General features: G+C 34.7%; 5 protein-coding genes, 16 long non-coding RNA genes and 4 pseudogenes across 25 annotated transcripts, besides 2 other annotated features; 10 read left to right on the forward strand and 15 right to left on the reverse strand.

Annotated features, from left to right (window-relative positions):
- Positions 1-258: 258 nt before the first annotated feature.
- Positions 259-1099, reverse strand: SPOM_SPNCRNA.6637. The gene has a single exon (NR_195985.1). It is a non-coding gene; the product is annotated as a non-coding RNA (long non-coding RNA).
- A 159-nt stretch (positions 1100-1258) lies between these two features.
- On the reverse strand, positions 1259-2215 carry SPOM_SPBCPT2R1.01C (uncharacterized protein; the record flags this gene model as incomplete). The annotated part of the gene is made up of 2 exons (NM_001355848.2): positions 1259-1667; positions 1726-2215. The coding sequence occupies 2 exons, from the start codon at positions 2213-2215 to the stop codon at positions 1348-1350; spliced, it is 810 nt and encodes a 269-aa protein (NP_001343047.1). The 3' UTR covers positions 1259-1347.
- A 259-nt stretch (positions 2216-2474) lies between these two features.
- Positions 2475-2806: an LONG TERMINAL REPEAT.
- Positions 2807-3191: 385 nt separating this feature from the next.
- On the forward strand, positions 3192-3551 carry SPOM_SPBCPT2R1.02 (uncharacterized protein; the record flags this gene model as incomplete). The annotated part of the gene is made up of 1 exon (NM_001355849.1): positions 3192-3551. One exon carries the CDS (start codon positions 3192-3194, stop codon positions 3549-3551), a length of 360 nt encoding a protein of 119 aa, NP_001343048.1.
- On the reverse strand, positions 3281-3754 carry SPOM_SPNCRNA.6638. Its single transcript, NR_195986.1, has one exon. It is a non-coding gene; the product is annotated as a non-coding RNA (long non-coding RNA).
- A 1216-nt stretch (positions 3755-4970) lies between these two features.
- SPOM_SPNCRNA.6639 lies at positions 4971-5317 on the forward strand. Its single transcript, NR_195987.1, has one exon. It is a non-coding gene; the product is annotated as a non-coding RNA (long non-coding RNA).
- Positions 5318-6972: 1655 nt separating this feature from the next.
- Positions 6973-7362, forward strand: SPOM_SPBCPT2R1.03 (uncharacterized protein; the record flags this gene model as incomplete). The annotated part of the gene is made up of 1 exon (NM_001355850.1): positions 6973-7362. One exon carries the CDS (start codon positions 6973-6975, stop codon positions 7360-7362), a length of 390 nt encoding a protein of 129 aa, NP_001343175.1.
- Positions 7363-8142: 780 nt separating this feature from the next.
- Positions 8143-9343, reverse strand: SPOM_SPBCPT2R1.04C (uncharacterized protein; the record flags this gene model as incomplete). Its single annotated transcript, NM_001355851.2, has 2 exons — positions 8143-8795; positions 8854-9343. 2 exons carry the CDS (start codon positions 9341-9343, stop codon positions 8443-8445), a joined length of 843 nt encoding a protein of 280 aa, NP_001343050.1. The 3' UTR covers positions 8143-8442.
- Positions 9344-9600: 257 nt separating this feature from the next.
- Positions 9601-9923: an LONG TERMINAL REPEAT.
- A 21-nt stretch (positions 9924-9944) lies between these two features.
- SPOM_SPBCPT2R1.05C lies at positions 9945-10121 on the reverse strand (annotated as a pseudogene). Its single transcript has one exon. A coding segment is annotated over exon 1 (177 nt).
- A 1422-nt stretch (positions 10122-11543) lies between these two features.
- On the forward strand, positions 11544-13367 carry SPOM_SPNCRNA.6640. The gene has a single exon (NR_195988.1). It is a non-coding gene; the product is annotated as a non-coding RNA (long non-coding RNA).
- Positions 11963-13701, reverse strand: SPOM_SPNCRNA.6641. Its single transcript, NR_195989.1, has one exon. It is a non-coding gene; the product is annotated as a non-coding RNA (long non-coding RNA).
- Positions 13702-14332: 631 nt separating this feature from the next.
- SPOM_SPNCRNA.6642 lies at positions 14333-14570 on the forward strand. Its single transcript, NR_195990.1, has one exon. It is a non-coding gene; the product is annotated as a non-coding RNA (long non-coding RNA).
- Positions 14514-15133, reverse strand: SPOM_SPBCPT2R1.06C (annotated as a pseudogene). The gene is given in 2 exon segments: positions 14514-14850; positions 14853-15133. Coding segments are annotated over 2 exon segments (618 nt in total).
- SPOM_SPNCRNA.6643 lies at positions 14795-15263 on the forward strand. The gene has a single exon (NR_195991.1). It is a non-coding gene; the product is annotated as a non-coding RNA (long non-coding RNA).
- Positions 15264-18015: 2752 nt separating this feature from the next.
- Positions 18016-19712, reverse strand: SPOM_SPBCPT2R1.07C (annotated as a pseudogene). Its single transcript has one exon. A coding segment is annotated over exon 1 (1697 nt).
- On the forward strand, positions 18972-19564 carry SPOM_SPNCRNA.6644. The gene has a single exon (NR_195992.1). It is a non-coding gene; the product is annotated as a non-coding RNA (long non-coding RNA).
- On the forward strand, positions 19683-20039 carry SPOM_SPNCRNA.6645. The gene has a single exon (NR_195993.1). It is a non-coding gene; the product is annotated as a non-coding RNA (long non-coding RNA).
- Positions 20040-20966: 927 nt separating this feature from the next.
- SPOM_SPBCPT2R1.10 lies at positions 20967-21626 on the forward strand (annotated as a pseudogene). The gene has a single exon. A coding segment is annotated over exon 1 (660 nt).
- On the reverse strand, positions 21032-21986 carry SPOM_SPNCRNA.6646. Its single transcript, NR_195994.1, has one exon. It is a non-coding gene; the product is annotated as a non-coding RNA (long non-coding RNA).
- On the forward strand, positions 21627-27641 carry tlh2 (RecQ type DNA helicase Tlh1; the record flags this gene model as incomplete). The annotated part of the gene is made up of 1 exon (NM_001355852.1): positions 21627-27641. One exon carries the CDS (start codon positions 21627-21629, stop codon positions 27384-27386), a length of 5760 nt encoding a protein of 1919 aa, NP_001343051.1. The 3' UTR covers positions 27387-27641.
- SPOM_SPNCRNA.6647 lies at positions 22147-22497 on the reverse strand. Its single transcript, NR_195995.1, has one exon. It is a non-coding gene; the product is annotated as a non-coding RNA (long non-coding RNA).
- Positions 22617-22850, reverse strand: SPOM_SPNCRNA.6648. Its single transcript, NR_195996.1, has one exon. It is a non-coding gene; the product is annotated as a non-coding RNA (long non-coding RNA).
- Positions 22976-23249, reverse strand: SPOM_SPNCRNA.6649. Its single transcript, NR_195997.1, has one exon. It is a non-coding gene; the product is annotated as a non-coding RNA (long non-coding RNA).
- SPOM_SPNCRNA.6650 lies at positions 24708-25191 on the reverse strand. Its single transcript, NR_195998.1, has one exon. It is a non-coding gene; the product is annotated as a non-coding RNA (long non-coding RNA).
- Positions 26130-27141, reverse strand: SPOM_SPNCRNA.6651. Its single transcript, NR_195999.1, has one exon. It is a non-coding gene; the product is annotated as a non-coding RNA (long non-coding RNA).
- SPOM_SPNCRNA.6652 lies at positions 27273-27527 on the reverse strand. The gene has a single exon (NR_196000.1). It is a non-coding gene; the product is annotated as a non-coding RNA (long non-coding RNA).
- Positions 27642-27828: the final 187 nt, after the last annotated feature.

Genomic DNA, 27828 nt, shown 5'->3' on the forward strand with positions numbered 1-27828 from the left:
GCATCTTTAAAAAAGTTGGTAAATGATGCTTGCTCAAGGGAAAAGCAGATCAGGAATGATTAGCCTTTTATATCTTTCGTTTTGGAGTTACCGTGCTCCACGTTGCATAACGTTAGCGTTAAAACATTGGGAAGATTGGAGGGAAAAGAACACAAATAAATGGTTTGTTCACGCATCATACCTTTACTTCAAGATTTAAATTGTACAAGCACAAGTTACTGAATATAATAAAAAATCTGTTAAGTATGGAACGTGAAAGATAAAGTCATTCACCGTTGACTAGTTCTATTCCGTTAGTACTCGTACTTCATTCGATGATTGAGTTAATAACGCCGTTGGTAATATCCCGAGAATACAGAAGCTTTTTAAAAGAAAAATATAGCAAAAAAAAAAAAAACTGGTAATGACCAGTGGATAAAGAGATAGCATTCGTTTTTTTTTGAATTTAGCAATTATTAATTTAAAGCATAGATTGAAATTCAGCATGTACACTACCAATCTTTTTTTTTTTTTTTTAATTTCAATAGTTTGTTTTTACGATTGCGAGCAAGCGCCAGAACAGATTATAACGTAGAAAATTCAATTCGTCTAACTTATGTCCTGCAATATTTTCGCTTAGCAAGCATACACCACACCACCGTCCAACCATTATCGACCTAAAATAAATTCTGTCATTCAAGGTTGATCACTCCTTTTAGGCAAGATAGATAATAAGACGATTTGTTATAAAACTTTCTTTCTCAAATTTTTCTGGTCTGTCAACCATTTAAAAGTAGTCCAAAGATTTAGAATCTTTTACTGTTTATTCAAATAAAGCTGTTTAGTATTTTGTAATTTGAAAATTAGAACGATATCTATAATCACTAAGCGAATAATCACTAAACGAATTATATTTCAAACAAAGCCTTAAATTAACTCGAAGCATTTTCGTCATAAAAAATTGAAACCAAATTGTTTCTACTAACAGATAATGAATAAAACTCCTTTCCTGTAGTGAATATGACGCTGAATTTTGGGTTAAAGTAGATGAAATGGAGTTTTTGAAACACAAGTGGGAGTCCAAATTGGTTCAATTCGAAATTTTTTATTTAATATAATATATTTTAAGCTTTTAAAAAAAAAATATATAAAAAAGTCATTTTTAGTATTTGAATAATTATGAAACGAAAGATAAAAACATTAGTTACATTAAGTGATAATATCTTAATTAAAACCATAATTTGGTTTGGTTCCATAATTGAAATTCATAACGAACGCACCTTATGTGCATGATTTGGACAGGACAGTCAATTCGAACATTGTTAAGAATAGTTATATTCTATATGATCATGAAAACGATAAAGAAAATTATTTTTTCACAGGAGTAGGCATATTTTGTAGTTCTATTTGTTCAATATCAGAACCAACTGTTGTTTCTGAATGTAATGCTGTTTCTCCGTTATGTGTAGGAAGAGTGTTAGAAACACAGACGTCTCCTGGTGTCACAATTTTAAAGCCTAAAGACAATATTACAAGTTTGTAAAGAGCCCAATGACCAAAATACAAAAGGCCAGTTATAGTTGCACCCAGGGCTGCTATAATCATTCCCAAGACTGCTATAATCATACCCAAGACTGCTATAATCACACCGGTCACCCGTAAAGCAAGTACCGCAAACTCTGCAAAGACTATTTTAAATTATTAGCAAAAAAAAAGAAAAAAAGCATCACTATAAAGGAAACATACAAATTAAACTAAGTAACATTAAAACAAGCAAACAAACGTAAATAGCAATAGGCACCCAAATTTCACTGTAGAACCGATTTTCATTTATCCAAATTGAAAGAAACTTTTGGACTTCGAACTTTTTGTCTACTGCGAATACAATGATAATAGACCAAATAATAAGCAAGGGCCAACGAAAATTACTGCGGGTAGAAATCCTTCCATCAGGATAATAGCTATTGTGGAATTTAGAAAATTCAGTAAAAAGGTCATTTAAAAACTCTTTTATTTTATTTGTTTTAATATTCATCTTGTCTTTTTGAGGCTTAATGGTGTTGGTAAAGAGGGATTGTCGGGATTGTCGAGATCGTTGAGATTGTTTGTTTACCTTTTCAGGCTTACACAAATCAAGTCCCTGCTCTAGGTCCACATTACAAACATCTTCCACCATAAATAACTCATTGTAACCAGGAGGTTCAACCTGTTTTTTCAAGCTTTCTGGATTTGACATTGGAATAGAACGACAGCACTGTAATTTGATGACTTCTGATTCACTAGTATTTTTCCCCAAAGTAAAATTAAAAAGAGTGGTTTATGGAAAATAAAAAAGAAAATATACTAAAATATTTTAAGCCATAAACGAGAAAATTAAAAAAAAAAAACCAAAATGGTGAATGTTTTACGTTCTGAGGTGTCTCATTTATTTAGGAAAAGCATTATGATGTTGGCATCTCGTAATCCTTACAACTTTTTTCTTTTCACAATTTAACAGCTACGCAGTTTGGTATCTGTTTAACGATACGTTTAAGTACGATGTGTTTTCCTTGTGACCTAGTATATTACAGTACACAGTAATACAAGTAGCATCTGCTATTGATATTTTTATATATGAATTAAATTGTTACCTAATCACTAAAGTAGCTGTAGCTTATTGCTGAACCTCGTTCTTTATTTTTCAGTTTTTCTCAATTTATAGCATTTAAAAATTTTTCTAAATATCCTGCATAATTAGTAATATGTCTATCTCTATAACTCAGAGTGGAAAGTTAATAGAGCAAATATAGAACACTTGACGTATGGTGTTATTCAACGTAGTAGTATTTAGTAGTATTGTTGACCTACATACATTGTATAGGAGATTATGCTTAATCCAGGGGATCATACAAAGGATTATCCTATAACCCTTATTTTCGTTCCGCAGTAAGTAGGTGTTTGTATGCTCTGAGGCTTAGTAATATATAGCGATCAAGAGAACGTCAATATCATAGAAATTTGGAACTATCTTCATCCTCTTTTTAATATTTTACCGATGAGATTGCTATTATTAGTTACGTTGCTATCTATCGTTGGTTACACTAATCAGTTGCTTTCCAACTGACCTCGAAGACGCTCCAGCTGTAATCTGGGTAGCCCAATTTCCTCCAGATAACACTACACAGCACTATGAATTCAGATATATCGTAAATGAATTATATAATGCTAGCAAGATGACTGCATTAATGAACCATATATATATCGATAATCCGCTTATAAGCAATTCAACTAATAACGTTACTCACGAGTTATTGATTGATCTCCATGAACTTTATAATGACGGAGAGATTTCCAGGATAGTTCTACTCAGAACTTTGGTAACTCAATCTGCGGATGATGCTACATGGATAATCAACTTGACAGATGATGTGCTTAATGGATTACCACTGCTGAAGAAGCGAGACCGATACACCACACAATGTCATAGTACAAATATGGCAAGCACATATGACTGTGACACTGGAGCCAATGCTGTTGGAGCCCGAGGTGGAGCCACGTTAGCAGCCGACTATAGAGGTGATTGGGGGGGGTAATGTTATACAAACCTTTGGTAGTAAAAGCGTGTCTTACTGAGATCTAGCATGTGATGTTTTGGCTTATTATCGATGATTGTTCTCAATCAAGAGCAAACACCCACCCTGAAGTATCAGGCGTTATACCTGGTTCTGCTGGAATGCGTAGAGTATGTGTTAGTGATAGAGGATCTGGGTGTTAATATTGCATCCCATTGTCCATAATAAAGATCAACACTTGAAGTTTTAAAACAATTAAAAACAACCCAAGTTAATTGTGTAAAGTTTAAATTGGAAATGTAGCATAGAGGGTAATACCTACGATAAATGAAGAAAAATGAAAACTTATAAGGATTAAGAGAAGCATTAACTTCATTGTCTTAATAGTATAGCGTAACTGTTGCAAGATTGACAGCGATATGTAAAAGTAGTATTTAATACAGCAGTTAAAAAATGTTCAGTCCCTTTAATTCCGGTAAAGCATTCAGTCATCCTACTAAGGAAAGATTCACAGAATCGACATATTGATTGTTATTCCTTCCAACTGAAGCGGCAGCTGACTTTGTGTACTACTGGTGGACTGAATCTATCATGATTAACAATTTCTTTATAAAGTATTTGACATTCAGTCATAAAAATAACAAAAAAAATTGAAAGAAGCAAACCGTTACATACATTACATACATATTCGATAAACATGGTTATATGTCGCCATTTTTAAGCTTGAAAATGATTACATGTTTAACTATTGCTCTTTGAAACAATATATTTTGTCGGTTTTTTATTAGTAGCTAGTATATTTATGTTTAAATTTCAATAATATTTCTTCATTAATTTATTTCAAAAAACCTAAAAAAAAAAGCTATACATCTGTTTGCTCTTATATCATTTCATTATCTAAGTACAGCTTAAAAGTTTCCATTGGAAACTGAACACTATCGATATTATTTTTAGCTACCGCTTTTCTGTTCCTACATCATTGAAAGTTGACAAACATTCAAAACGATAATACTAAAGTAATAACACGCACACTATATTATCAGTAATGTTGTTTTATTAGTATCAGCTAACAATAGTAAACGTCAGCAATATTACTACACTACACTACACTACACCTTGATATACTCGTTGTGCATCACCATATGCCATACCTAAAATACCAAGATTTCTTCGCCAATAATTGCGGAAGGCTACATGTCTATTTCAAAAATACCCATTGAAAGCGACTATTAGAAAAGATCAGTAGAACTCAATATTTTATCATCACATATATTTACAATTTGATTATTTCGTATACTATACTCTCATATTATCTGTAGAATTGTAATGCTCTACTTCTACAACGTATTATATCACTGTGATTTATTGCTAGTACTACTCGTACCAACAACTTCCAACTCAGTACGATACTAGGAATCAAATACTGCAATTCAACCTTTCTTCATACTTCTCTATTGTTTTGAGATTAGAACTACATTTGTCACTTATGAATTATTCCAAAACAGTACGCAATACTACCGTATTGATTGATGCCTTTGACAATTAGGAATCTCATTGAAGTAAAATTTAGAGCACTTATTGATTGTGAACGACGTAACAATATTACTGGTCATGTTAGTTTTCGATCTTTTTCCGGATTGACATCTTTACCTGCTTGCAATTTACTTAACGGAATACCATACAATCACTTTGTCAAGCAGAACTTGATGCGATCTGTTGAACTAAGCAAGCGTGGGACTAGCGACATAGATTATGAATTCTTCTTAGTGCATTGACGATTGCGCCGGAGATGATTGTTATTTTACATTAGGTTTCATGAATACATGTATCTGCAGAAATAAATCAGAATTATATGTCTTCTTCAGCAATAAGTACGAATACTGATATGGAAATGTTTTTTACTGCTTTCCACATCATAATTGTGCCGGTATTTAAGATGCACATAACTAAACTTATTAGATCACGGGGACACAAGTCTGTTGTTTTTATCCGGCATATTCAGTAAATACGATGTATGTGCAATAATATTAAAGAATAAGCGTTTAATATCAATTGCTATCAATAACCAAATAACAATTCAAAAATCAAAGCTAGTAATTGTATAAATAAAATAATGATGAACTACAAAATATGGTAGACAGTAATGAATAATAGTATTAGCATAAAAAGATCATATTTTACGAATCAATTAATCGTATATGCTCGTACAAATATTACTTATGGAACTAGCAACGCCGCTTTGTCAACTACGGTGTGACTTAGGACTATTCGATTAATATATTTGTGTGATGTTATAAAATTATAACGCTATTTTGACATATGCACAACTGGTAGATGCTTCTTCATAGTATCATTATCGTAAAAAGTTTGTTACTCGACTCATTACTAAGATATAAGTAGTTCACTAGTTTTTTGGATGGTGGTGGTTCACCGCTAAGAATACAAGATTGATAGACTCTCTATCCATCAGTCGAGAGACCAACCTGTAGTGGGTATGTCGTGGACTTGGGAGGATTAAATTAGAGGAATTGTGTTTTCTGAGCTACGTGTTCTATTTGCTCTATCAACTTTACACGATAAGTTATTTAGACATATTGCTAGTTGTGAACAAAACTAATCAAACGTAATAATAAAAATAATTCTAAATGCCATAAATTGAGAAGAACTAACCTCGTTCCTCAGTTCTGTAATAAGCTATTACAGTGATAGGTAACAGTTTAATAAATATCTATAGAAGGTGCTACTTATATTACCTGTGTACTGTAATATACTAGGTCAGAAGGAAAACACATCGTACTTATACGTATCGTTAAACAGATACCAAAACTGCGTAGCTGACATTATTAAACCATTTGAGCAACACTTGAGTTTTAGCAATGAGCCAACCTTTATAGAGCTGATGTAATTTTCAAGGGATCTATTGAATATTACAACACCTTCAAGGAAAGGAAATGAATAACGTAAATGTATTACAAATTTGTCTACTTACATAGAATACCCGATGATAGCAATCATTAGAAAAGATGATAAATAAAGAACTACAACTGAACCTCGTAACTCGTTTAGTATATTAGATTTTACGTCTAGTGATAGTTTTCAACCCAAATAAGTTATACTCTTCGATATAGCAATGATTACTCTAGTTTTATTACTCATAATGTGTGTCCTAACTATTGATGCTTATAATACCAATTCGTCTGAGTTCAGATAGGCAGTAGTTGATTGTTTTAATGCATATAGTAATGTGACTAACGGAACGATAACTGAGTTTGGGTAGACTTGTATTATTTAATACAGTCGAAGTTAATGATGGTGATTACACACGTTTGATTGACGAGTGTTTCTTTAAATAAACGAATGTCAGAAGGGTTGCTTTTCATTATGAAATGGCAATTTAGATGATGTGCCAATATGTTCAGTATCTCTCTTTGCGTTGACTACTATGAGTATTGAATTCGATGACAGTTCAAGACATAATATGAACATGACTCAGCTGATGCAATTAGGTGCGTTTGATAGACGCTCAGGCGACGATTTCATGGTCCAAGACTTCAAAAACGGTATACGTGATTGTTCAGGAATACCAGTTAATAATCGAAATTTAGCATTTAAGGCTTATGATGCTGTTAAACAGAAGTACGATAGTTCCATAAAAGTTTTTAACATACAGGATATAACTATAAAAGGAGCAACATGGCAGCACCATAACTGCCAAAGTACAGGCAAATGGTATTCCCAGCTTTACGATTATCAAAATACTTTTATAGGAAAGCAAGAATACAATATTTTATTCGATTGTTACTCATACTTGAAATACAATTTGAATGGTTAATTGTTGAGCCGGTAAAATGTACTAAACTCTAGATTCTGTGTGAGTGCGACGCGAATATGGGTTTTTAGTAAACTAAACGAAATGAAATTGTGCCACGTTGGAGCATTTATACTCTACATACCTTGAGAAAAATGTTATTTCGTATAGTATGTTTATGTTGTATATAGAAACTTAGCAAGGACCCTGTCAATTTAACAAACTGTTATAAATAAAATATTTATCGAGAAAATAATGAAGCAAGTTTATTAAGATTTAGTGTATAGCGAATTAGCAGGAATTAGCTTTATTAAGAGTTGCGAGATCTTCCATATTTTAAAAAGTAATTCAAAAGCTAATATACTTAGTGTATAAACTTTATATATAATATTTCTTTGCTATTTTAATTGAATAAAGGAAAAAATGATATATACTGTTTTGCTTCTTACATCCTGTCATTATCTAATTTACAGTTCGTTCGAAACCTGGCAAAAAAATCCGTTGATTAATAAATAGCTATCGTCTGCTGGATAGGGGTTAAGAAGTAACAAATTGAAATTTCGTTTGCACGAGCGGAAAAAAGGAATATTATTTTTTTGTAGCAGCAGTATATTGTTGAAAAGCTAATCTAGTGAGGATGTCAATATAAAAACAGTGATTTTAGAAAGACTCTGAATAATTTAATTCTTTGCTACCAGAATTTAACTTGCAATTCAGAAATTTATTAAATTAATAAATAAGCGACTTATCAGTTTGCATATACTACATTGCATTTTTCAAGTTTCCAGACACATAACCTTAGAAACGAGTCATTCATGATGTATCATTAAGAATTCATTTTGTAAACGCAGTAAATGACATTCATAGTATTTGATTAAGCATAAAACGAGAGATAAAAACATTAGTAACATTATGTGATAATATCTTAATTAAAACCAATTAATAAATTTTGGTTAATGAAACACCTGTGAGGTGATTCTGGTTGGCTCCATAATTGAAATTCATAACGAACGCACCTTATGTGCATGATTTGGACAGGACAGTCAATTCGAACATTGTTAAGAATAGTTATATTCTATATGATCATGAAAACGATAAAGAAAATTATTTTTTCACAGGAGTAGGCATATTTTGTAGTTCTATTTGTTCAATATCAGAACCAACTGTTGTTTCTGAATGTAATGCTGTTTCTCCGTTATGTGTAGGAAGAGTGTTAGAAACACAGACGTCTCCTGGTGTCACAATTTTAAAGCCTAAAGACAATATTACAAGTTTGTAAAGAGCCCAATGACCAAAATACAAAAGGCCAGTTATAGTTGCACCCAGGGCTGCTATAATCATTCCCAAGGCTGCTATAATCATTCCCAAGACTGCTATAATCATACCCAAGACTGCACCCAAGACTGCTATAATCACACCGGTCACCCGTAAAGCAAGTACCGCAAACTCTGCAAAGACTATTTTAAATTATTAGCAAAAAAAAAGAAAAAAAGCATCACTATAAAGGAAACATACAAATTAAACTAAGTAACATTAAAACAAGCAAACAAACGTAAATAGCAATAGGCACCCAAATTTCACTGTAGAACCGATTTTCATTTATCCAAATTGAAAGAAACTTTTGGACTTCGAACTTTTTGTCTACTGCGAATACAATGATAATAGACCAAATAATAAGCAAGGGCCAACGAAAATTACTGCGGGTAGAAATTCTTCCATCAGGATAATAGCTATTGTGGAATTTAGAAAATTCAGTAAAAAGGTCATTTAAAAACTCTTTTATTTTATTTGTTTTAATATTCATCTTGTCTTTTTGAGGCTTAATGGTGTTGGTAAAGAGGGATTGTCGGGATTGTCGAGATCGTTGAGATTGTTTGTTTACCTTTTCAGGCTTACACAAATCAAGTCCCTGCTCTAGGTCCACATTACAAACATCTTCCACCATAAATAACTCATTGTAACCAGGAGGTTCAACCTGTTTTTTCAAGCTTTCTGGATTTGACATTGGAATAGAACGACAGCACTGTAATTTGATGACTTCTGATTCACTAGTATTTTTCCCCAAAGTAAAATTAAAAAGAGTGGTTTATGGAAAATAAAAAAGAAAATATACTAAAATATTTTAAGCCATAAACGAGAAAATTAAAAAAAAAACCAAAATGGTGAATATTTTACGTTCTGAGGTGTCTCATTTATTTAGGAAAAGCATTATGATGTTGGCATCTCGTAATCCTTACAACCTTTTTCTTTTCACAATTTAACAGCTACGCAGTTTGGTATCTGTTTAACGATACGTATAATAGCGGTGAGTTTCTTTTGCGACCTACAAACTAGTGGTATGCGGTATGTCTAACTAACAATTGTTATAATTATTGTTATAAGGAGTCTAATGGTATCGGTCACCGATATAGCTAAATAACTGAACTGAGGAACGATGTTCAGTTGTGTCTCTATTTATAGTATTGCAAACAATATAGACTTTAATAAATCATCATCGAGATCTATTTAATTGTTGTATCATCTATCATTGTATAATTTGAATCCTTAATTATGACATTGCTAAGGATGATTACATTCTATATGATCATGAAAACGATAAAGATTAATTTTTTCACAGGAGTAGGCATATTTTGTAATTCTATTTGTTGAATGTCAGAACCAACTGTTGCATCTGACTGTAATGCCGTTTTTCCATTATGTGTAGGAAGACTGTCAGAAGTAAGGACACCACCTCCCGATGGCTCAACTTTTAAACCGAAAGCCATAATTAAAATCTTATAGACCCCAATGGCCGAGATATAAGATTCCAGCCAAGGATATAAACATGCAGCAAAATTTTATTTTCCTACATTTTCTATTTTGCTATTTTCATAAATGTTTATGTTAGCATAATTTAATTTTTAGTCTTCCTTTTTTTTTTTGTTCTAGATGAACAATAAGGCATCTAGAACACCATTAGAACAGAAGCTTTTTAGTTTAGATTATTTTAGATCTTTTGAAAACTTTAAAAGAGTAAAATGTAAACAAAAAAAAAAAAAAAAAAAAAAAGTTAAGTTATAATTTATCGAATTTTATGTTGTTTTATCTTAATTTACTTTGTTTTATTTTATTTTATTAAGTTTTAATATTTTTGTTAATTTTTTTTTGTTTTATTTTAATTTACTTTGATTAATTTTCATTTTATTTATTTAGTATATTTATTTATTTTCTATCAAAATAGCGAAACTTGTATAATATATTAATTCATTATTCATTATTCATTAATTTCATTATCTATAATATTTCAACTTCATATACTTTTCTATTTTTGTCGCTATATTCATTCTACAACATGACATATCACTCTTCTTTTTGTTTATTATTACTCAAACATTTTCTCTTCTAATTAACGAAATTTAATCTTTTTCTCTATTTGTTTCATTATTGTTTCATTATCTGTTACTACTTTATTCTCTACTTTATTTTTTTACTTTCAATAACAATAACAAAAGTTGTACTTTTCTCTATCGTATTCAATTCCTATTTGACATATTCATTGCCAGCTGATATATCACCAGTAATTGTAACGACTGTTTTTTCAATAATTTAGTTGATTTGTTTTAGTGGAATAGAATGCACTAATTTCATCATCTACTTTCCAATATTTTCATCTTCTATCTGTTTCTCTATCTGTTTCTCTATCTGTTTCTCTTTCTCTTTCTCTTTCTCTTTCTCTTCCTCTTCCTCTTTTCTATCTTTCTACTTGAAATTCCTTTTTCTAATTGACATTCCTTTTTCTTACTATTACTCCTCTTATTCATCACTATACGTCGTTCAGTTGGCTTTATCGTACCCTTAACTTTTTTTAACGAAGCTAATATTTATCAAAAACAAACATCTGTTTTCATCCTACATACACGTACTCTTTTACTGCCAGCTACTTTGCATTTTTTTTTATTTCGATTTACTAGAGTCACTTGTTTATTTTTCTATTTACATTCTCGCAATGTATTTGTATATCTCTATTTATATCACCATACTTTATTCTATCGATCTTACTCTATTCTATCTATCTTACTCTATTCTATCTATCTTACTACCATTCACCTCATTTCATATGTTATAGAACCGTTACTTTTCATTCAAACGAAATCTTCATCTTATTTATCTCATCTGTTCATCAATTATTATTTTCTATCATCATCTTTCACAATACCAACTTACATAACTATTCTTTATTATCTACCGTCTTACTTGTAATATGACTGACTCATTATTTTCATTTTCATTTTCATTCAATAGCGACACTTTATTCCATTTCTTATTAATCATCGTCATTATCACCTTACACATATCCAATGCAACCATGTAACTGTAACCAACCCATCATCAATAGTGAGCATCGTCGTCCTATTCAAACGATTACTCTCTTTACTCATTTACTCATTTACTTATTTACTCATTTACTTATTTACTCATCTACTCATCTACTCATCTACTCTACTCACTTACTCATTTACTCATCTATTCGTCTTCAACAATTTCAATTTTCATTACGATACCTTGTCATTTCATTCATCTCTTTACTTTGTATATCTATTTTCATTTTTTCTTGCGACTTGATTATTTACAGATTTTCTGATTGTCTATACTCAAATACATACATCACATTCTCACCATACACAGATCATATCCTGTATAACCGTAACCACCACTCATTATTTAACGAAAGCACCACCTCTCATTACTTGTCGAGTTCAACATTTTCTTTAAACAAAATACTGAAATAGTTGATCCCAATGATTTCACTTTTCGTTACCAATTCTATGCCATCGTTTACAACATTCATCTCCCATGACTCTTCATTATTCCACAATAACAAACAAATAGCGAGATTTTACTCATGTCTATTTTATAGAAATTGTGTCCATACAAAAACGACTTTAACTTTTTAACCATTTCGTTTTGTCTTGGTACTCAATTTAGATCGTAATCTTGATTACTGACAACAATCGTTTCGGCTGGATTTTGTTTTATACAATCGAACGAATGTTGTCAGAGTATTTTACCTCTCAGCGTAATGTGTAGTTAAGTTTTACCAGACACTGGCGTAGCACTAGTACTAATAGCAGTGTTAGTGTTACGGTTAGTGTTCATATCACTGCTACTCCCTGGCTGTAGTGGGGACGAAGACGAAAAAGATGCTTTATAACCCGAATGTGTTGCAATGGCTGGTTTCGGTATTTCTGGCATTGTCGGTTTCACTCCATACATCGTAGACACGGTTACAATTCACCAAGTAACGAATCTGAACATCTTGAGCAGTAAATACAGTTAGCAAACGATGCACAACATACACATTCGCAATCCATTTCATTTGTGAGAAACGATCGAACACACACACATCGTGTTATCATTAAGAAAGTTTTTCATCAAATCCTTCACGTAGCTTGACCATGTAGAGTCATATTTCTCGTAAAACAATGCTGCAATCGCATACTTGCCATCTCTTCCAGCTCGGCCTGTCTCCTGTATACATAATCCATAGATGAAGCTGGCAATCTATAGTGTACTACTAAACGCACTCCCATATAGTTGATACCGAGTCCAAATCCCTTGCTAAGCGATCATGATTCGTGTCTTTCCATTTGCGTTCTCCAATTGATCAACTCGCTTGATGAATGGGTGCTTTGTTTCTACCAACAATCCATGGGTCGGGTTGTCTCGAATCTGCAATAGTTCCTGCCACTTATAGCTTGCACGAAAAAAGTTGACGAAATAATCCGATGGCAGATAATGCAAGTTGTCCATAGTGCGTCCATAGATGTAGAGCGCTGTGTTTCGTGTATGTTCAGCCTGTAAATCGAAATATGATTCCCTCGTCATTTCTTCCTCGATGTTCTTTTTCTTTAAAGTAGTGAGCAATGTGTCTGTAGTTTTGAAATCCCAACGGTTTCTGAATGCATTGGTAGATGGCCTTTGAAAAAATTCGATACGGTAAATCTCTTTGCAATCGTTCGCCAACAATCACAAACATGAAATCCAAGTGTGCATGCAGCTACTTTCGACCTATCAGCGGTTGTCACATACTTCATCAATGCTTCTAATGGTCGAACCAAAACATAGTACCGAAGTGCTAAAATGGAAAGCAGCTCAGAAAGAAACCTGGGGATTGGCTTTTCAGCAAACTTCATATTACGAGTCTTATCGTATCTGCTGTAAATCATCAGCCTTCCAAACATCAAATACAATTCGCGAGTCTTATACTTGCCATTCCGCAAAGTCCAATACACCATCTCTTGTGCTCTGGCTGGTTGTCCAGCAGATATGTACACTAGACAAAACAATAACTCATTGAAGATAGATGCCTTTGTCTCATACTTTTTAATAGGAGATTTAGACCAATGTGATTTGAGAAACACATCATTGTCATTAGAGTGTCATCAAAAGTACTCGTTCATCAGACTTCACTCATGCATACTATTCTTCCATTACTCCTATAGTTTTTTTTGTTGTATTATCCGTCCGTCCTGAATACTTTTGTGTACGACAAATGTGTGGGTAAAGTGTAGGGTAGGGTTGATAATTCTTATTAACGCACTACACAGTAGAATACGTTTCACACTATATTTTTGTGTCTCCTCCTTCCTACTTTGCTGTTATACTTAAACAATGTACTAGTCCCTCAAATTGCTTCATAAAGAGAAGAAAAGAGAAGAAAAAAAATACAACAGACTTAAAAATGATAAATTTTATTTTAAACAAGTGAAATAGTCGATGTACTTGATGTTCATCAAGTTTATACACACTTATGCTTATTATCATTTTATTGAACTTAGAACATAATTTGAAAGCTATTCTAGTATTCATTTATGAGAATTATATTTTTTTTAATTTTTTTTCTTGTTATAATTTATTTATCTTAATTCAATCTTATTTAATTTTACTTTCTTCATTTCTATTCTAAAATCATTTTATCAACGGTATATTAAAAATAACATGTAACAGCTCATTACATTATATGGGAATGCCAATATAGATAGATAGATAGTAGATGGGCTCCGAATAGAGTCTGAATGTGCCAACTCCACATTTGGACTTCATTCAGAAACAACGAGTACTCGACAGTCCACTTCGCGGATAATTTTGATGCAGTTCAAATGACTCCGTTTGTGATTAAAAAAACTCTATTTTGTCTACTTTACCTTCAAATTCCGCAATACATCCACCACACAGCCAAAAAAAGCCATTTTACCAAAAACAAAGCTTTTGCTTATTTTAAAGCTAAAATAATTAATTACGTAAGTTTTATTATAATAATGAATCATATCTGTTCCATTCAATGTCATATGTACACCTATCATCTGATGAGTGTCGGTTGTGTTAATCCATACATCGTGTATATTACCATACGGCAGGCTCTTTCTCATCAATGTGTAAGGCCTTAATGTTTCAAGTTCACAGCTAAAGTAATCAGCACCAGTAAAATCATCACAATATAGATTACCCGTTTTGTAGTAGGCGAAGAACCACCTAATGTGTTAACCAATCTAGGTCCTCCAGCCCCAAATGTGACAGCCAAAAGCCCTACTTTAAGCCAATCGGCCACACACTGCGTTCCACTTTTCTCAACACCATTGTACGTTTCAAAGCAATGTGCCATCAATGTGTTAAACATCTGACCACCCTCATAAGCCTGTTCAAGTATGAGCCCTACACCAGCACAAATGAGTCTGCCTTGCCACGTAACATAAAAAGCAGTTGCGAGTCCTGACAATAGGATAATTATTAAAGTCCCAACTATTAAAGGGGACATGTTTGAAATTAAAGCAATCAATCCTGTTGTAGATATGGTGTGGAGTTTGGGAGAAGAGCAGATGAAATACTGTTTTTTGACCGGGAAATGGACGATCAATGCTGCAGAAAACAGCTTGAAATTATAGGAATTTCATGAAATAATCCAAATAATCCAATCAAAAATAACAGATGTATTTTATCAAATTAATTAGTTGTAAATTGAATTTGAATTTAATAATTGAAACAAAACCAATAATCTTGTATATTTAATACCATCCGATTAACATTTTTTGGATTTCTTCTATCATTTATCGATCTGTCAGTATTTGTAATGAGTATTTGATTTTTGCCATTAGCTTAAACAAAAACCGTGAGCAAACGAACGTGAATCTGTTTATTAACGTCAAAAATTAATCCATATTCCATAGCCTTTTGTCTTGCTATTCACTTCCGTCTTATACAATATTTTTCTCCATTGTTTTTAGTGATAAGAATGTTTCAAATAATATATTATTAACAAATCAAGCTGTACTCATTTTACATCGGAACCAACTCGGTGGTATCCTCAACGATTGAAGTTGCTATGATGGATGATGAGTCAAAAGAACTTGTAATTAGCACGCTTCCAGAAGTCAAAGTTGTATTCATGCTTGTTACAACTGTTTGCGAACTTATGCTTGTATAAACAAACGTCGTATTATATGCGTTTTAAACTTTGGTAATGAAAGATTTTGAGGAATTATTTATGGTAATAGGTGTTTATCCCATTCTTCAAATCTAAATGATGACGAACTAATGCAAGGGGAAATGTTACATAGACGATGTGTGTACATACATGTTGTGCGCATTCATCATCGAGGGACACTAACTTAGACAAGAGTTTGCACGATGTAGAATTAAGATTTTCTTTGATAAAAAAATCATTCACATAATCAATTGATATAAATAACCATATTGAAAACAATTCTACTTATTTCCCTTTTTTGATTTGTTGCAGAAGAGACTACAGAGGCGGTTTTCGAGGCTGCAATCGTGGTCGCAGATAAGGCATCCAATTATTACTCAAACAATATGAAGTTCCTGTACAGGGGTTCAAATTATCTTTATCATTATATTTATTTTTTTATTTTTTTATTATAAATGTCAACTGTTTTTCTGCCAGTAATTCCAATTTTTTACAACATCAAATTAAAATGATCAACATAAAAAACATTACTACGAGTTTTAAGCTCATTAAAAGTTAGTGATATTTACAAACTTATACTTCAAACTCTAAAAGCGATTAATATTTAAATAAATAAAAATAAAAAAAAAAAACCTTTAAAAAGATTAACCTCAAATTATGAGAATATATCTTGAATAATGTGTTATGGAATTGATTATTCAACTCATTGGACTTCTAAGATTTTCGGCATTTTATAATAATCGTATACAATAAAAAAAATTATTATAATATTACATTGTGAAATGATGTACGTAGATACTATTGGAATACATAACTATATCTGATCTCTAATAAAATTTTAGGACCTAAGAGATTGTCGTTCATCTAAAATGCTAAAAGTTCGCATACAAATTGATACATCAGAAGTATATATTAAAAGAGAAAACATTTTTGTTTTTGGTATTTGCAAACCAAGCATTCAAACAATTGGTTGAAAATTTTAGACTAGAGAAATTGGTTTACAACGGGGATGGTCCAGTTTAATAAAACATGATTTACGGACCTTTTTTTTCCCTTACTCTATAGAAAGCTTTTATTTAACTTTGGTTATAAGACAATTGATAAAACTAAAGGTCAGTAAGCTGAATGATCAAATCAGTGAATTATATCTTTGTAATCATAATGGAATACAAAGCTCAGGTTGTTGCTTTTGATTGAGAACAATCATTAATAATAAGCCAAAACTTACCTGCTAGAGCTCGGTAAGACATGCTTTAACTCTCAGGGGCGTGTATAAACATGACCCTCAATCACCCTGTTAGTTGGCTGCTAACGCGGCTCCACCTCGGCTCGGGCTCTAACTGCATTAACTCCAGATGTCACGGTCATACGTTAAGTGCCCCCCCTATTCGTATAGCATTTTGGAACGTACTTGATTACGCATCTTTAGCAGTACTAATCAATTAAGCACATCATCATCAAAATTGATTGATTATTTATGTAGCAATCTTCCGAAGATTGATTCATCAAGCTTTTCAAAAGGTTCATCTCGAAGACCGCTACGCAACCATAAAGTTTCTAGAAATCAATCAATTACCCACGAATAACATTATGGTAGTATTATATCTGTTCGGTAAATCATTACACACATATTAATTAGTTGTCACCTTACTAACATTGCACAACTCGTTTGCAGTATATGTGAATTCATAATAGTGTATTGAGTTATTGGGAATGAGTCTGATTTAGACATATTTTAGCTGGAGTTTTGTTAGTTACAGTTGGAAAGCACCTAATTAATGTATTCAATAAGCGTTCCCTGACACCTCAGCTGCATTATGAGAATATTTACGTTTAATTGAAAAATGCTGTAGTAATCTTCTTTGTAAACACTTAGCGAGAGACTGAAAATAAAAATCCTAGTATTACTGTACTCGCTGTATATCCCTAGAATTACGAATGAACTTTGACTTGCATAGGTATGAAAGACCATTCAAAATGATAGAAAAAGAAAGTATAAAAATGATGCTAAGCTGTTAAAATACAATATGTATATACATATTACCCTTTTTTATGGAAAGTAATCTAAACAAGCACATAAATGTTTCTAAATAATCAAGTATGAGTATTTAAATAAAATGTGAATATTCTCTTTTGAGCAACTTATTATAAGTTCATCTTTCACATTTCAATACAAGCGGACCAAAAAACAGTAGACTTCAGAAAAATGAAAAACTTTATACAAAATTCCTGTATTCAGGGTTCCATTCTCGTTCAATAATCCATTCCTTCAACTTGGCATCATCTTTGGGTAAATCCACTGTGCTCATTCCTTCAGAAATGGCTTGCTTCAAAACCGCAAAAACGATGTGACGAGAGATTTCTCGAGCATTGTCCAGATCTGGCAAGAGAGCTTCATCGGCGACAAACAAAGATCTAGGAACAGTGGCCAAAGCATCGGAAGCTGCTTTCAGCATTCCATCGCTCAACAATTTGCAACGGGATAACACACATGCAACACCTAGAGCAGGGTAAAGAAGAGCATTATTGCATTGAGAAATCACATATTCTTTACCATTACGTGTGAGAGGAGGAAGTGGAGAACCAGTTGCCATCAAAGCTTTACCATTAGACCATTCGTCAATTTGAACGGGCTTTGCTTCCATGAGAGTGGTGGGGTTAGAGATTGGGAAGATGATGGGATGTTTGACATGCTTGCTCATTTCACGAATGGCCTTTTCTGTAAATTTTCCAGGTTGACCGGAGCACCCCAGAAGAACAGTGGGTTTGATTAGTGAAATAGCAGTCTCTAAATCAATGTCTCCAGAAGGGACTTCCTTAAAGTCTGAGTCCTTCTTCAAAAATGGCTTTTGTCCATCAGTAGCAATCTTAGCATGTCTCTCCAGAAGCAAACCGCATCGATCAATCATGAAAAGATTATCTCTAGCCTTACCTAATGAAAGGCCATCTGTCACCATACCAGCGACAATTTGGTTGGCGATACCAACACCAGCAGTACCAGCACCAAAGATCATGATGCGCTGCTCGGTTAAGGGAGACTTCGTAACATGAAGGGCGCCTATAATGGCGGCCAGTGCTACAGCACCGGTGCCCTGGATATCATCGTTAAAACAGGCAATATTAGGACGATAGTGGTCTAAAATCCTTTTGGCATTTTTAAGTCCGAAATCCTCAAAGTGAATAAAGGCCTCGGGAAAGACTTCACGAATGGCTTTAATAACGTTCTCCAAAAAGATGTCATACTGCTCACCGTGAACACGGTCCTTTCTTAAACCCATGTATTGATGATTTTTACGATGGGTTTCATTGTTGGTGCCAACGTCGAGAACGATGGGCAAAAATCGATTAGGGTCAAAACCTGCGCATAAAGTCATTAAATGTCCCTTGGCAACTGAAATTAAGACACCACCAACACCTTGATCGCCGATACCCAAAATACTTCAGAGTCGGTAATGATAATGTATTCAACGCTATCGGATTTTCCAAACTCGGAAAGCTGTTGTTTGATGTAAGACAAGTCGCTATGATCAATGTCCAAATAGCAACCCTCGGGATAACGATATATATCGGAAAATTGCTTGATGGCATCGCCTTCAGTAGGTGTATAGATGATGGGAATCATTTCAATCAAATGTTGGCTAATAAGTGCATAAAACAGAGTTTGGTTGGTAACACTTAATTGAGAAAGATATAAATTCTTCTGTAAAGGTTCATCACCGATTGCTTTGTACTGTTCATAACAGCGATCCACTTGTTGTTGCAAAGTTTCGACAATGGGGGGAAGACGCGATGATATCTCAAATTTTTGACGTTCCTCAGGTGTAAAAGCGGTGTCTTTGTTATATCTAGGAGAGTTCAACAAAGATACTCCTTTCAACGGACACTCAATTTGCTCTTTCGTTCCTGTAAGCATTTTCAATTATAAAGTATGTGTAGATCAAAAAATTCCAAATATCAGAAGTAAATATCCTTTTAAGTGGGTATTGCCCCTATTTTTAAATAACTATTTTTGTCGACAGTTGCCTCCGGTAAATGGATTCATGTGCTGTGTACTAATTTGTGCGTCTCAACCATAAAACGTTGAGTAGCCTAGTCAACCTTACTTGAATGATCGCCCTTTTCGCTACGGATTTTTCTATCCAATAGGGACGGCAGGCAAATCAGCGAATAATCACAAAGGGATTTCCACTACACTTTGGAGCAACACCATAGTTTCCGTGCTTCCAACGACACCGGACAGTCGGGAACAACGTTTGCAGTATTACCCAATATAGAATCGATTGTTTTTTTTTTTTTTTTGAAAAGATCACACAAGAGAATCCAGTTCAATCTGTTTGTTATTACATAATCATTTTAGTGCCGAGAATAACGTCTAACAGGTGGTGGTTATTAGCCGATACTTAGATAGATAACTACTTAGAGGCAGGTCTGAAAAATAACATCTTAACGTACAGGACATAGCTATGTACAACGTAGAGGATAGCATAGCCCGGTGCAAAATTGCCAACAAAATTTTCAGAGATATAAATGCACTGGGTGGCTTGAGTTTGGTTTTTCCAATTAGTTGCTCATTCAGAATGTTTGGGTTGGCCAAGCCTGTTGGTAAGTTTTTGCTTTGCAGAATGCTGTATAAATTTGATTTTGCCTTGCAGTACCAGAGTTATTCGTGATGAGAATCAACGTTGCAATTTTGTTTGTAGAAAATTGCCCTTCGAAAATTCGAAAATTTGGATTTGTATGCATTTTTTTTGTTGATTTCTACGTCGATCATTATTTACTTATTCTATTTTTGTTTTTGATTTTGTTTTTTTACTTGTTTGTTACGAAAAAAAGAGCCTATTTGCTGCTGCACAAAGCTTTTTGTTTGATTTTTCATCCTACTTCTGTATTGGCAGTTTTCCTCATTTACAAAGACTAGCAACAGCCAGTCATTCATTTTCTACACGCTCTATTATTTCTTTTTTCATCACAATAAACTAACATGTCCGATTAGACTCTCAGATCCATTGCTAGCAATTAATTGTCACTCTCCATTTTCCGTCTTTTCCTTTTTGATATTTTTTCTCTTTATATTATATTATATTATATTCATTCTTCATTTTCTCTCTTGGCCATTATTTTTTTTTTTTTTTTAATACCTCTGTGTCTCTCGATTCAACATGGGTGAACTCAAGAAATCTTGAAACAGAGGTATCATGAGTTGATTGATTGGAATGTTAAAGCTCCTCATGTTCCTCTTAGTAAACGATTAAAGCATTTTACATGGTCTTGGTTTGCGTGTACTATGGCAACTGGTGGTGTTGGCTTGATCATTGGTTCTTTCCCCTTTCGTTTCTATGGTCTTAATACAATTGGCAAAATTGTTTACATTCTTCAAATCGTTTTATTAACTCTCTTTGGATCGTGTATGCTTTTTCGTTTTATTAAATATCCTTCAACTATTAAAGATTCATGGAACCATCATTTGGAAAAGCTTTTCATTGCTACTTGTCTTCTTTCGTTATCCACTTTCATCGACATGCTTGCCATATACGCCTATGCTGATACGGGCGAGTGGATGGTATGGGTGATTCGAATTCTTTATTACATTTTTGTTGCAGTAGCTTTTATATACTGTGTAAGTGCTTTTTTCACAATTTTCAACAATCATGTATATACCATTGAAACCGCATCTCCTGCTTGGATTCTTCCCATTTTTCCTCCTATGATTTGTGGTGTTATTGCTGGCGCTGTCAATGCTACACAACCTGCTCGTCAATTAAAAAATATGGTTATCTTTGGTATCCTTTTTTTTTTTTTTTTTTTTTTTTTTCACATTTCTACTGCCATGGTCGTCGCTTCAGAAATTGCTAAAGTCGCTTCAAAAACTGCTAGAGATATCGCCGGATGCTTTACTTGTCAATGTGGAACTCAATTTGATAATGTAGAAAGGATCGTTCAACATTTCAAGGAATGTCGATACAGAGACGAAACTTGTAAAGACGATGATATCGTCGTCTATGAACCCAGCTCTTTCGTTCAGGACGAGAAAAAGGATAAGCCAATCATCGTTGAGGCTGCCAGTGAGGCTACCAGTGAGGAGGCTTGCAATTCTTCCAAGGAGCGTCAACTACCCGCTCTCTCTGCTCTTTCTGCTCTCTCTACTCTCACTACGAGTGCAAATGACGACTTGTGGACTGCACGGCTAATTTGGCAAAGTACAAATGACACCAAATTGGACAACAGCCCATCATCAAATTATACTGACTTGAATCACAAGTTGGCTAATTATGGACTCTCCATTTTGTCTATTCATGCTTTGATGTGCGTAGAATGTGAATGCTTGTTAAACGTGATTCACACTGCGCAACATATGCAAATTGTGCATAAACTAGAGTTAAACGAAGATCTTTTGTGGTTTCAAGAACTAAGGACTTTAAAGTTAAAAAGTCCAACAAATGTTTTACAAACTCATTCTTCTCAAACCCATGTATACCCATACATCAGAGGACTACCAGTACTTTTAAATGGATATGAGTGTGTGCCGTGCACAAAAAACGGAACAGGATTCGTACATGCAATCATGGATACCTTTCGCCATCATGTTCGACGTACTCATGGAAAAGTTATAAAATTGGAAAATTGTATACGTCGAACAGCTTTGCAAACGGTTAAGAACAAGTATGCTCAACGATGTCAGTTCTTCAAAGTCGATTATGTACCTTTGAATGGAGGAGAAGAAGAAGAAGAGGAGGAGGGGGAGGAGAAAGAAGATGCACAAAACATCAAGGAAAGAATGGTGGACTTTTGCTTTTCAAAATTTATGGAGAAGAATCAACAGCGGCGGGAGCAGCAAGACAAAGGTGAAAATAAAAAACGACAAGATGATGTTGACCAAGCAACAGACAACAACACTAACACTATTCTTGAAGATGATGAAAAAGATAACGATGAAGAGGAAGAGGAAGAGATTGTCAATGCACGAGAGAAAAATCTTTTAAATCAACAATTCAATTGGACGGCAATTGTGAAAAAACTTGGAGAAAATTGGGATCAGCTGGTTCGATTCGAATATACGAATGGAATTGTAACTTTGGATACCATTGTAAACCAGTTGATTCGTTATTACTATCGAGGATTCCGTCATCTAAGTGGAATGACCATGGGCATGAGACGAATGTTTACTCAAGGAGGAAGCTATAGTGCACAAGAGCGAGGACTTTGTCGCTTAGAGCAAAAGGATACAGTTGTGAGATATGCTCAAAGTGCAGCACTATACCTAATATTTCTGTTACGTCGTCCATCAGCGGACTCGGGGATAAGAAGACACTTGGAAGCAATGTGTGGAGCAACAGTGGAGAGAAAAGAAGGTGGCAGTAACAGCAGCAGTAACATCAGCAACGTCGCCAACTTTGATAGTGCTGAAGACGACAATGACAATGACAATGACAATGACAGAGACAGTAACAATAACAATAACAATAACAACACCAATACTGACGATGATGATAAGCTGGCATACTTGGAACTGCACGAGGCATTAAAATTGGCTTTTCTGCAACAATACGATTTTTCTAAAAATGTTCAAGACTTGGAAATCATGGAGTTTCTTGCATGCATGTCTTTGCATAAAGATGGTACTTCAAAATATGCCTATGAAATCTCTGCCTGCTTTGCACCCCTAATATACACGTGTCGTCTTGTAGCAGCATGTGAGTTACAACGATTGATCGATGAAAAACAAATCGACTTGTTGTCCATTCCATCGTTTCAAACCGCTGGTTCTATTGCTTATGCTCATGTGTTTTGCTTTATCACGCTTGGTCAAAGAAATTTATATGATGTTCTTTACGAAACCCAAAAAGTCGTTAGGGATATCATTCGAACGGAAGGGTATGCAAATACACTGCAAGGACTAAGCCCAAGTACCGTATTGTTTCAGCCACGAAGTAATTCTATGTACCCGTGCATTGGAGATGCATTCAATAACATGGTGCGATTGGACTTGAGTGAGCTGACAGCTCTGTATGAGGGGATGTTTGCCAAAGTTCAGGACTTGTTAAAAGAGCTATGTTTTGATATGAATGTGGAAAAACTATTACCCATTTCGTTACTAAGGTCAATTGGAGATGACATAAACAATAGTAAATTGGGATATTCATTCTTTAAAGAGTCGATAGAGATACGTTCATCTCATAGTGTGCTGTTACGAACAATACTTAAGAACAGTGAACTTTGTCATCGGTTTTTCCCATCGATGTCTAAGAAGGATCTGACAAAGTTGTTTGGTGGAGTAAGTGATCAGCAAAGAAATGAGTGCGACAACTATAGCAACCACTACAACGACAACTCTAATGATAATGACAATGATGTGTTTCTCAAATTACATTGGTCTAAATCTGCTATTAAAAAGTATGAGACAAAGGCATCTATCTTCAATGAGTTATTGTTTTGTCTAGTGTACATATCTGCTGGACAACCAGCCAGAGCACAAGAGATGGTGTATTGGACTTTGCGGAATGGCAAGTATAAGACTCGCGAATTGTATTTGATGTTTGGAAGGCTGATGATTTACAGCAGATACGATAAGACTCGTAATATGAAGTTTGCTGAAAAGCCAATCCCCAGGTTTCTTTCTGAGCCGCTTTCCATTTTAGCACTTCGGTACTATGTTTTGGTTCGACCATTGGAAGCATTGATGAAGTATGTGACAACCGCTGATAGGTCGAAAGTAGCTGTATACTTGGATTTCATGTTTGTGATTGCTGGCGAACGATTGCAAAGAGATTTACCGTATCGAATTTTTCCAAAGGCCACCTACCAATGCATTCAAAAACCGTTGGGATTTCGAAACTACAGGCACATTGCTCACTATTTTAAAGAAAAAAACATCGAGGAAGAAATGACGAGGGAATCATATTTCGATTTACAGGCTGGACATACACGAAACACAGCGCTCTACATCTATGGGCGCACTATGGACAACTTGCATTATCTGCCGTCGGATTATTTCGCCAACTTTTTTCGTGCAAGCTATAAGTGGCAGGAACTATTACAGATTCGAGATAACCCGACCCATGGACTGTTGGTGGAAACAAAGCACCCATTCATCAAGCGAGTTGATCAATTGGAGGAAGCGCTGAATGAGAAGCTGGCAAGGTTGGTAGGTGAACAAATGGTGGAGGGGGACAAGGAAAAGGACAAGACAAATGAGGAGAAGAACAAGGACGAGGTAAAGGCTGAAATGACACAGCCCGTTGTAAATCAAGACTCTCATGACTTACAAGACCAATTGGCCACTACGCCCACCGCGCCCACCGCATTTCACTACCGCCCAGGACTTCTTCAACCATCTCAAACTTCTGTTCAACATTGTTGTTGGGCATTGTCTCAATATTATGGTCTCGAAGCGAAATTCCGTTCGCTGAAACAATTTCAATCGGTTTATTTTTCTCTTTTAAATCGTATGAATTTGATTACCGTACTCCCAACTGGAGGTGGAAAGTCTTTGTCGTTTTTGATACCGGCGCTCATCGAAAAAAAAAGACAAACCCCAGGAAAGGTGATGAATATGGTCACGCTGGTTCTAGTGCCCATGATGTCGTTACGGCAAGATATGATGCTCAGAGTGAATGAAAAGGGACTGCTTGTTTGTTCGGGGAATTGGACCGCATTCAAAGATGTACGATTGACTTTAGAGACGCAACTTCCCGATTTGTTTATCTTGACATACGAGTCAGCATTAACCAACAGTGGTCTTCGGTTTTTTGAAAGTTTGGCAACACTTGGTCGTTTGGCACGAGTGGTAATTGATGAAGCACATTTGTTACTCACCAGTGGAGCATGGAGAACGGCTTTGTCGAGAGCATCGCGGTTGTCTGGCTTGTATGCACCATTGCACTTGTTGAGTGCCACCTTTCCCAGGCAACTAGAGATGGTTGCCAGACAAACGTTTTGTACAAACTTTTACGTTTTACGAGAAACGTCTACTGCACGGGAAAACATCTTTTACTTTTTGCATCCCTATGATAATACCGAGTTTTTGTTGGACTTGCGAACGTTGATGAAACGAACAAAGGTCTTTGAAGGTGATGGACGTGCTATCATCTTTTGTCGAACCAAAAAGGATGTCGAATACATTCATCGTCGTCTTCACCAGTCGGACTTGTTCGCTCACACCCATGTAACCATTTACACAGGAGATGTAAGCGACGAAGAACGACAAATGAACTTTGACGCGTTTCGAAATGCAAATGGGAAGACACGAATCATGATCGCTACCAAGGCATTCGGACTCGGTATCAACTATATGGGAGTGCGTTTAGTAGTACACTATGGATTACCAGCTTCATCTATGGATTATGTACAGGAGACAGGTCGAGCTGGAAGAGATGGCAAGTATGCGATTGCAGCATTGTTTTACGAGAAATATGATTCTACATGGTCGAGCTACGTAGAGGATTCGATGAAAAACTTTCTTAATGATAATACGATGTGTGTTCGATCGTTTCTCGCAAGTGAAATGGATGGCGAATGTGTATGTTGTGCATCGTTTGCTAACTGTGTTTACTGCTCAAGATGCTCAGATTCGTTACTTGGTGAAGAATCAACTGTGTCTACGATGTATGGAGTGAAACCGACATTGCCAGAAACACCGAAACCAGCCATTGCAACACATTCGCGTTATAATGCATCGTTTTCGTCTTCCCCCCCACCACAGCCAGGGAATAGCAGTGGTATGAGTGCTATGAACACTAACACTACTAGTACTACGCCAGTGTCTTTGTCGGAATTATCGGAAATCACTTTGTTCCCTTCGTCTGTATCGCCAACATGGAAGAAAAGCTTTGGCAATGCTAATACGAATCTAAAGTATGGTTTGGAAGACATGTCGCTCAGCCATCGTCGTGGTCATAAACGCACATACGATGAACATTTGAACAATGTACAACAGGGCGTCAACCATGACATGAATCGTGTTCATGGTAGTGTTGGAGGTATGAGTGGTATTGTTGGTATTGGTATTGGTATTGGTGATGGTGATGGTGATGGTGATGTTGATTCTCGTACCATTCATTTCGCCGAGTATAAAAGTCGTGTGCAAGCCGTCAAAAAACAATGGGTAGACTCAACTGACATTTCAGCACAACTCGAGCGATTCTTTCGAGTGTATAAAGATGAATGTCTAAGTTGCACTCTTGGTAACCCAGACACAGAAATTCGTGCTCATACCGGGAAAGCATGCCCCGTACGCTTATCTACTTGTTATAAATGTGGCAAGGCCGACCACAACTTGCGAGAATGTAAACTACGTATTCGATTTCAAGGACTTTGTTTATTTTGTGGTTTGACAAAGTTTGAACATGCCGACAGTGATATGGCTTACACTTCTGACTGTAGGTCATGGGCTAGAAAGGCAAACTTGATATCGTTAGTTTACTATGCTTGGAACAATGTACAATACCGAAGGACTATTGCAGATAAATTCTTACAAGGTGATGTACGTGATCAAGCTTTTTATGGATTTGTGTGTTGCTCTACAACTACGAATTCTGCATTTGTTCTAGTTATTCATTACTTGTTGTCTGATGTTTTGCAAATCATGTAATTTTTTACTGATGCAAGACAACGTTTCATATCGTGTTGCACAAAAAGTAAGGGAGAGGCAGAAAAAGTCAGAGTGCTTTTCATTGTTAAAGTTACCATCCCCACCCCACCCAACGGATGTTGATGCAAAAGTACGAGTAAAATATAACAAGTTGGTGGAGATGATTGAATATGTTAGTAAATGTTGTAAATAGGATAAATTAACGAATGAAATGAAAATAAAGCTGAAATATGCATCAATGATTTTGAAATGAATGAAAAATAATGTTTTCGCAAAATAATTATTGAAATAGCTTGCATATTATATTATTAATTCAATCAACTATTTACAAAGACAAGTTTTTATAACTTTTCGAAAATCAAAAGTATTCAAAATTTTGTTTGCTTAGTATAAATGATATTCGTTGGCAAATTTATCTTATCTTTTGTATTCGCTTTACAAG

Source organism: Schizosaccharomyces pombe (assembly GCF_000002945.2).
Source record: "Schizosaccharomyces pombe strain 972h- genome assembly, chromosome: II".
In the NCBI taxonomy this organism is placed as follows: Eukaryota; Fungi; Ascomycota; class Schizosaccharomycetes; order Schizosaccharomycetales; family Schizosaccharomycetaceae; genus Schizosaccharomyces; species Schizosaccharomyces pombe.